The 8,749-nt window shown below is 31.1% G+C and overlaps 3 protein-coding genes across 4 annotated transcripts; 2 read left to right on the top strand and 1 right to left on the bottom strand.

Moving 5' to 3' along the window:
- Window positions 1-821: 821 nt before the first annotated feature.
- On the top strand, window positions 822-2,388 carry LOC119685040 (diphthine methyl ester synthase-like). Its single transcript, XM_038099227.1, has 2 exons — window positions 822-1,299; window positions 1,365-2,388. The coding sequence occupies exons 1-2, from the start codon at window positions 1,165-1,167 to the stop codon at window positions 2,070-2,072; spliced, it is 843 nt and encodes a 280-aa protein (XP_037955155.1). The 5' UTR covers window positions 822-1,164; the 3' UTR covers window positions 2,073-2,388.
- A 620-nt stretch (window positions 2,389-3,008) lies between these two features.
- Window positions 3,009-4,601, bottom strand: LOC119684331 (COP9 signalosome complex subunit 6-like). 2 transcript variants are annotated; one of them, XM_038098355.1, is made up of 3 exons: window positions 4,502-4,601; window positions 3,823-4,126; window positions 3,009-3,769 (listed from the first exon to the last, which is right to left on the bottom strand). In XM_038098355.1, exons 1-3 carry the CDS (start codon window positions 4,522-4,524, stop codon window positions 3,125-3,127), a joined length of 972 nt encoding a protein of 323 aa, XP_037954283.1. In that variant the 5' UTR covers window positions 4,525-4,601; the 3' UTR covers window positions 3,009-3,124. The 2 variants fall into 2 exon arrangements, with proteins under 2 accessions (XP_037954283.1, XP_037954284.1); XM_038098356.1 differs by lacking the exon at window positions 4,502-4,601 and having other exon boundaries at window positions 3,823-4,216.
- Window positions 4,602-5,409: 808 nt separating this feature from the next.
- LOC119679712 (helicase SKI2W-like) lies at window positions 5,410-8,749 on the top strand (the record flags this gene model as incomplete). The annotated part of the gene is given in 5 exon segments (XM_038092207.1): window positions 5,410-6,337; window positions 6,407-7,152; window positions 7,209-7,949; window positions 8,014-8,178; window positions 8,239-8,749. Coding segments are annotated over 5 exon segments (3,016 nt in total), but the record flags the coding sequence as incomplete, so codon positions are not given.

The following is an 8,749-nucleotide window of genomic DNA, read 5'->3' as shown; positions in this document are numbered from 1 at the left end:
AAATAGCAGTTTTTATGGAATAAATTTAAAATCTATATATCATCACAGTTTCCTTTGCTGAATATCTGTAATAATACACAAAAGTAGATTCTGTCTCATTAGCTGATTTCAAAACGGATTCTCAAAATTATAATTCGAAGACTAAAATAAAAAAAATATATGGAATCTTATAGTGGATTAAGGTTCTTAAGATTTTTTATATATAAGTGGAGAAAACTGGTTTTGTTTTATATGTATTGAATTTCTTTGTATTGTCAAACTTTTATGAAGCAATTTTATTATTTATTAAGTTATTAAATAGTATAAGTAATTAGTACAAGAAACAAGTACTAAATACTTATAAAACAGTTAATGAGAAATATATATTTTTTTTCTTAATTTTTCTCTTTTTTGTTAGTATACTCGTTACCGCACTACTTCCTTCATTTTGAACCTTTGTCTTGCTTTGCAATGACACATTGTTGACTTTCTTTAAAAATTATACTAAATAAAATTTTCAATTACTAACTGTATGAGTTTTTAGATTGAATACCGCAAATATTTACAAATTTTGTTATAGTTTTTTATACATAAATATTCAAAATCCCTAAAATCAAAATGACAGCCAATTACTATACCTTTAAATATGAGTTCTTCGTAATAGATGCGGACGAAAAAAATTTATTAATTAAAGCGGCTGCTTCGGAAAGTTTGGCTTCATGTTAACATTTGTTATACAAATTCAGTGCTTCTCAAACTGTTATAAATATAATATATGTATATATTAAGAGCTGGCAACCTTTACATATGACCCTGAAAATATTTGACGTTGTCTTTCTTTTGCAATTTTATATTCACACAATTTTCGCTTAACTCGATTTTTAAACAACAAAAAACACGAAGAAGCAACAAGCATCCATCCAAGTCAGCGCCAGCACGTGTCTCTCTGCTAATATTGTAAAGTAATCAAATAAAAATTTTGCATAAATATTAAAGCGAGCGCCATTAGCAACAGAATAGTTTAATTACTTTAATGAAATTTATATAAATTACATTGTTTACAAACATTAATAGTCCATAAACAAATTCGCCGGCGAATTTGTTTAAACAAGTGTTTTTTCTAAAGTCCTTAAGTACAAAACAAATATTTAAAGTATTTTGAAGGTTAATAATATACATACAAAAATGTTTTACTTAATTGGTTTGGGTTTGGGCGATCCTAAGGACATTACAGTAAAAGGCCTTGAAATTGTAAAAGCTTGCAGTCGTGTTTACTTGGAAATGTATACATCAATTTTGGGGTGTCCAAAAGAGGAATTGGTTGTATACCATTAAATGCTATATAAATGTTTGTATTTAATTTTATTTTTGAATTTAATTTTCAGGAAGCTTTTTATGGTAAGCCAATTTTGCTAGCTGACCGCGACCTTGTAGAGCAAGGTGCAGATGATATACTTGCTGGTGCTGCTGAAGAAGATGTAGCGCTCTTAGTAGTGGGTGATCCATTCGGAGCTACTACGCATACAGATTTTATATTGCGAGCTAAGGAGAAGAAAATTCCCTATAAAGTAATACATAATGCATCGATTATAAATGCAATTGGCTGTTGTGGCCTACAATTGTACAAATTTGGTGAAACTGTTTCGATACCTTATTGGGATGAAACCTGGAAACCTGATAGTTTTTATGATAAAATCAAATTAAATAGACTTCATAATATGCATACACTCTGCCTGCTTGACATAAAAGTCAAAGAACCCACCTTGGAATCATTAATGCGAAAACGTAAAGAATATATGCCACCTCGTTTTATGACTGTCGCTGAAGCTGCACAACAAATATTAACGATTGTCGATAAAAAGGATGCGCTGGAACGTAATACCATTTTAAATGAACAATCATTATGTGTAGGTTTAGCTAGAGTTGGACACGACACGCAACAAATTATGGTTTCCACACTACGTGATATGAGCAATGCTGATCTCGGCGGACCATTACACTCATTAGTTATACCAGCTAAGGAAATGCATCCTCTAGAAATAGAGTTTTTACAACAATACACTTCTATTAAACTAGATGATTATAATCATTGAGACTTTTAATTATGACATTCTATAGAAATCTGAAAATGATTGGCGCAAGTGCAAAATAACTAATTAAAATTATTATGTGTAAATCTTCTTATTCTTATTTGCCTATTTAGATTTAAGTATGGAAGTATTTGATAATTTCATTATAATTGTTTTTAGTCTAATGTGTTGTGCATTTGTATTAATATTAACTTGTATAAGAAGTACTTCAGTGTATAAAAATTATTTTAAAATATTTGCAATTAAACTTTGTTATTTTACAAAATGTGTTGTATGTATTTGGTTATAATATGGAAATTGATATAGATTGTAAGATAATATTGTATGGAACAACGGACAAAAAAAAAGAGTTACTAAAATTTTGGAAAAAATCATAAAATACTAGGCTTAGTACTAATAAAAACTTCTTTAAAGTTGTTTTAATGGACTAGTACCATTTATTTTAACTGCTAAATGCAAATAATAAAACAAAGAGTCGTAATAAACAACCTACCAGAAAAATTGAGAACACTACATTAAACAAAACTTTTCAAAGATAAATTGGCGTTAAGGGAGTGCCACTCATAAATTCTATTGGGGCCGCACTCGCAAGAACTGCAAATCAAAAATACGTCTGTAGTTATGGTAGGGCAACAGTCACAAATATGTTAACATTCGTTGATGTCGAGTTTTATTCGTTAGCACTCAAAATATAGTACTGCCTCTTTTACCTCAATCGATCATAGATCAAATTTGGCAATGAATTTATATACACAACCATAGAAACTAAACTTGTGTTATACTAAAATTCACTGTATTTTAAATCTACGTTTCTTGATTTGAAGACTTATATACGTTCGCAACATATAGACAGAGTACTCGTATAAAAATGTTATATTTAGTGTTTAAAAGTTTAAAATAATGTATGGTAAGATAGATAGACACAAGAATCTACTTTTTGTGTTGTATTTTAATCGTGTATTTTACACATATGTTAAAAAGTTGCTCATGGCAGATACAAAGAATTTATTTATTTAATTAGTAACTTGATATCTTAAACAATATAATTATTAATTTCAATAGTACAAACCGCGCATACGCCTACCAGAGCCTTGGCGGTCATATAGTATATTAAACTTATTGATGAAATTGTTCATATCATTGCAACCTTTTGTAAGTGTACCCAAATAACTTATAAGTATGACGTCGTTGCACTGTGTATAAAATTCTTTATGAAAGGCTTCATCTTGCATAACAGGCAAGCGGTGACTTAGTGCATAGATATCACGTAAAATCTCATGATCAACCGGCAATTTACCAGCGTTGACATCTTTTACATATTTAAGTATAATTTTAATACGTTTACTTAACATTTTAATGGCACTACCAGTTGCGACCAATTGTTCAGCTACAACTGACTTTTCGCCAGTCTCATTAGTAGACATACGGGCTACATGATCTACGCCTATACGTTCAGCCTCTTCTGTTGCTAATGTATATGTTAAAGGAACAAAAAGCATAGTAGCTTCGCCATTAATCAAATCAATTACAGTTTCATAAAGTTTAAGTGGTAACTGCTCTACACTACGCGATAACGGATTTAATTGTAACATAATGGGACATTCATTAATGTTGGCAATTTGCTTTTGTATTTTTAGGTCTCTCTCAGTAGGTGCTTCACCTGTTGTATACCAACCTATAAAATCCAAATCACTGAAAACCTGCAATAAAATTAAACTTGTACTTCAGTAATTATATTACGCTAAAAACAAACCTTTTTGTATTGCTGCTCTTTTGTGTTATAGTAGTCTAAATTTATGATAACATCATCACCCACATTATCCACTTTTAATTCAAACGAGTTCATTACTTCAATGTTGCGGCCTTTTTCTTTGCCAATCAGTGCACCATAAACTTGTGTTATTTCCCCAGATTGTGCTCTTATGCGTGTCCAGTGCTCAGAGATATTCATTATGACCAATGGATGCAATGATATTGTTACAGATGGTACAGTACCTGGACCAGCCATTATGGCTGATTTAGGAGTTACTTCTACGTCCACGTCCATTTGCTCCATGCTGAAATCAAAATCTGTATTTAAGTCCCGCAGTGAACAACAAACTTGGAAATATCTGTAAAAATGCAATACACCGTGTAAAGAGTTGCCAACCTTAAGTACTGGCAATTAAATAAAATATAATACTTACAAATACTCGGAATTATCAATTATTTTATATAAATTCTTTATATATCAATAAGCAATTGTTTGAGTGGCTTGTTTAAGTTTTTATTGTTTGAATCAGCTATTTTGTTAACTCAGTTGCCGTTATAATTTAAATAAACATATATATGTAAATATATATATCGTACCAAAGGAATATAAAAATATTATTTACTGAAATAATTCATTAAATTTAATTATTAATCATTTCATCATTTTCTGTAAATATTACCAAAAAATCAACAAAATTATCATTCACAGCAAATTATATAATGCGACAACCAGAAGCAAGCAACCTCTAAAGCTATTTTATAAGAGTTCAGAATCAGCTGTTATAATCAGCTTAAGACACATTTTAATTTTACCAATTAAAAATCGTTTTATAAATGTTGCTTTGTTAACTACAAAATAATTCACAAAACAGGGAATTTCATTTGTAAAATAATTTATAATAATAGCACATGAATTTTTTAAAATAGTTTATTGATAGTTGTTAATAGGAGCATTTAGCTGATTTAGTGGAGATAGCAAAAACTAAATTGCTTTTTGCAGCGTTCCTGATGAAATGATTGCTGCTGCAGTATCAGTTGAATAATAATTTGACAGCAACATCTGCAGGGAGAATAAACCAATTTAAAAATGGCAAGCGAATGTAACTATTATAATATTCCCACTGTAGTTTAATCAATTTATGGTAATCAAATGAAGATTTGGTGATTTCCATTGGTATAAGTTGATTATTGCTTGTGTAAGAGCTTTTATGTGTCAGAAAGTTCTGTGAATGTTCTTTTCGTTTGTTTGTTAGCGGATAATATTTAATTTTGTATTGTTAGCATACGATAGTACGAAAGTATGCTAACAATACATAAACAAGGTTTTTAAGGTTTGCATTGCGTATTTTTAATTATGCTTAATTAAACTAATTAATTAATTAATTAAACTGATTTTTTAAACTATATATTTAGTTTCATTTACTTACTTAACTCTATTTACTTACTTAATTTACTTAATCTTCATTTATACGTTGCAATTTAAAACTGCAGCGTGTAAATGTAGATTTGATTGTGTCAATTTCAAATAAAAATATATTGTGTGTTTACCCTTACAAATTTTTAATAATTTCATTGCGGGAAACAAAATATACACAAAGATATTATAATTGTTTTCATTTTGTGGCATTTATTTGTTTATCTGATAAACTAATTGTCAAGCCAAATGGATTTGATTGATGAGAAAAATAAAAAAAAATTAAATGACTACATATTGTATCCTGAAAACCCAATTTTCAATCAAGTGCCGGATATAATAGAAAGAACTTATGATGAGATGCGACTTCTACATATGCCCAAAGCTCCTGCCAGCACAAAGTTGGTACCTAGACGTGATTTTATGACAGGAAAAATAATTAAATTTGAAGAAGTTGACTTGGAGGATGTAGGGGCCAATGCATGTAACTCCACTTCAATGCGGCGTGAGCCGGGTCTATTAGAAGAAACCACTCATGGATCATCAAAGAATTATCCTTTCCTACCTGGTGGTTTTGATGAATTACCTCGTATTAAACTTACTGCCGATAATTTTGATTTTGGTACGGAATTATTAACAGTTCCTCCTGGGTTTTCAAAAGGCCATGATTTTGCCAATAAATCTGAGTTCAATTCGCATTCATTCATTAAAATCCAAAATGAACATAAGGACAACATTAATTTATTAGATGATCTTGAAAAGGATTTAGATGTGCAAGAATGGCTTAAGTTAAGCAATCAAGTTACGGGTAGTGAAAAATCGAACGCAACAGGTAATCAGCTTCTAGAGTATAAAGACGTGGACGAAGATATATTGAAAGAAGACGTTAGGCCCGTTATCGAAATATCAAAATCCAATACAAAATTAGTTCAAGCTCAGTGGGCAGAAATGGTAGATATAACACAACCAGTAACAGATTTTAAAGAAAAAGTACCCTGTCCTGCTATGACATATCCGTTTGAACTAGATGTGTTCCAGAAACAAGCAATAATAAAGCTTGAAGAACGAAAGTATGTTTTTGTCGCAGCTCACACTTCTGCAGGTATTTTTTAATTCAGTTTCGCATTATAATATATAAAATATTAAAATGAATTTTAAAACCTTCTTAAAGGCAAGACTGTGGTTGCAGAGTATGCGATTGCTTTGTCGAAACGTGATCTTACACGAACCGTTTACACTTCACCCATCAAAGCACTTTCTAATCAAAAGTATCGCGATTTCAAAAAAATGTTTGACGATGTCGGTTTAATAACAGGCGATCTCCAAATAAATCCAACCGCAAATTGTCTTATTATGACTACAGAAATCTTACGTTCAATGTTATATTGCGGAAGCGAAGTTACAAGAGATCTCGAATATGTGATTTTTGATGAAGTACACTACATAAATAATCCTGAACGCGGTCATGTATGGGAAGAAGTTATAATCTTGCTGCCTGATCATGTCAACATAATTATGTTAAGTGCTACGGTACCTAATACTATGGAATTAGCTAATTGGGTGGGAAGCACTAAAAAACGAAAAGTTTATGTAATTAGTACATTGAAACGCCCAGTACCATTGCTACATTATTTGTATATTGGTTCCAATGGGAAATCTAAAGATGATCATTTTCTGTTAGTCGATGACAAAGGAACGTTTATGGATGATAACTATAAATTAGCTGTACAAAAAAAAGATGAAATGCAAGCCAAATGGAAAACTGTATCTAAAGGTAAACCTGGCCCTAAAATGGGACTGAATCCAAAGCAGGAAACAAGAATATGGATTGGCATAATAGAATTTTTAAAACGCCATAACAAAATGCCTGTTGTTGCATTTACACTATCTAGAAATCGCTGTGATCAGAATGCTCAGGTAATTAATAAATAAACACGAAAACAACACTACAACTAAAAATTTTCATTATTTAGAATTTAACATCTGTTGATTTAAATACTGCTTCAGAAAAAGGAGCAGTGCACAAATTCTTCCAACAGTGTTTAACAAAGTTGAAACCGCCTGATCGTAAGTTACCACAAGTCTTAATTATGAAAGATTCACTAGAGCGTGGTATAGGAGTTCATCATAGTGGTATATTGCCTATACTTAAAGAAATTGTGGAAATGTTATTTCAAAATGGTCTCGTCAAATTGCTGTTTGCCACTGAAACATTTGCTATGGGAGTTAATATGCCAGCACGAACTGTGCTTTTTGATTCTCATAGAAAATTTGATGGAATAGAGCAAAGAAATTTGAAACCTGCGGAATATATACAAATGGCTGGCAGGGCTGGTCGACGTGGTCACGATGAAAATGGTACAGTTATGATGATATGTAAGCAAGCTATACCTCCTGCAATGGAAATGCGTGCAATGATACTGGGACAACCAGAGAAACTTTGCTCTCAGTTCATATTACGTTATGCTGTTATTTTGACTTGCCTGAGAATTGAAAGCATTAAAGTGGAAGATATTATGCAATATAGCTTCAAAGAGTTCTATCAAAAACAACAAATTCCAAATCATCAAAAGCAGTTACAAGCTGCTCAAGATACTATCGAAAAAATGCCACCGATGGGGGAACATTTAAAGCCACTATGCGAGTTTTTTGATGCAGCAAATAGTTATATTGCGGAGAAGAAAGCTGCAATAACATACATTTTTGAAAAAAATGTAATTTGAAAATATATTAAGTAATTATTTATATACATTTAATAACAAATATTTATTTTCACAGCATAAACTACATAAAGAACTCAAGATAGGACGGGTTATTATTATAACTTCTGGCAAACACTTTAATAAATTGGGTATAATTTTGCAAATTTCCAAAGGTCTCTCCAAAGAGCCCAATTTCAGAGTATTAGTGCTAGATCATCAATTCAAAAACACAACGCCGGAAGTATGCTGATTATTAAATATTTCATTTTCAACAAAATTTAATTTAAATTTTTGCTTAAAGGAATATAAAGATGAATTATTCTATAAAATGGTCTCACTGACACCCCAAAATAAATTTTTCCATCCCGAAGGTATTGGTGGTCATGCAGTTGTGGATATTAAACCAAACGATATTGTGGATATTACTAGACAGTTTGTAAAAATTGATGCCGATGTAGTATTAAGAGATTGGGATCAAAGGCAAATAGAGCGATTTAAGGACACATCACCAGGAACATGGGTAACGAAGATTGTATCTGAATTGCATCAATTAAATGAGCAGTACAACGCTAATCCCAATTCGATGAAGATATTTAACATCTCCAAAGAAGTTAATCTATTTACTGACCAAGAATTTGAAAAAAGAGATTCTAAAGACGTTGTCAAAGACTTAAATTCGGTTTTACCTCATACGAATATTGCAGGATTTGAAGAAGAATTCGGTGTTGTATTTGGGCGTAAGCTTCTTCTACGTAAAATCGAGGAATTGAAGTTCAAGAATTCTACTAAAAATTTATCACTATATCCAGATT

The sequence above is a fragment of the Teleopsis dalmanni genome, chromosome 2 (genome assembly GCF_002237135.1).
Source record: "Teleopsis dalmanni isolate 2A chromosome 2, ASM223713v2, whole genome shotgun sequence".
NCBI lineage: Eukaryota > Metazoa > Arthropoda > Insecta > Diptera > Diopsidae > Teleopsis > Teleopsis dalmanni.
This window is presented reverse-complemented; position numbering and strand designations above follow the sequence as displayed.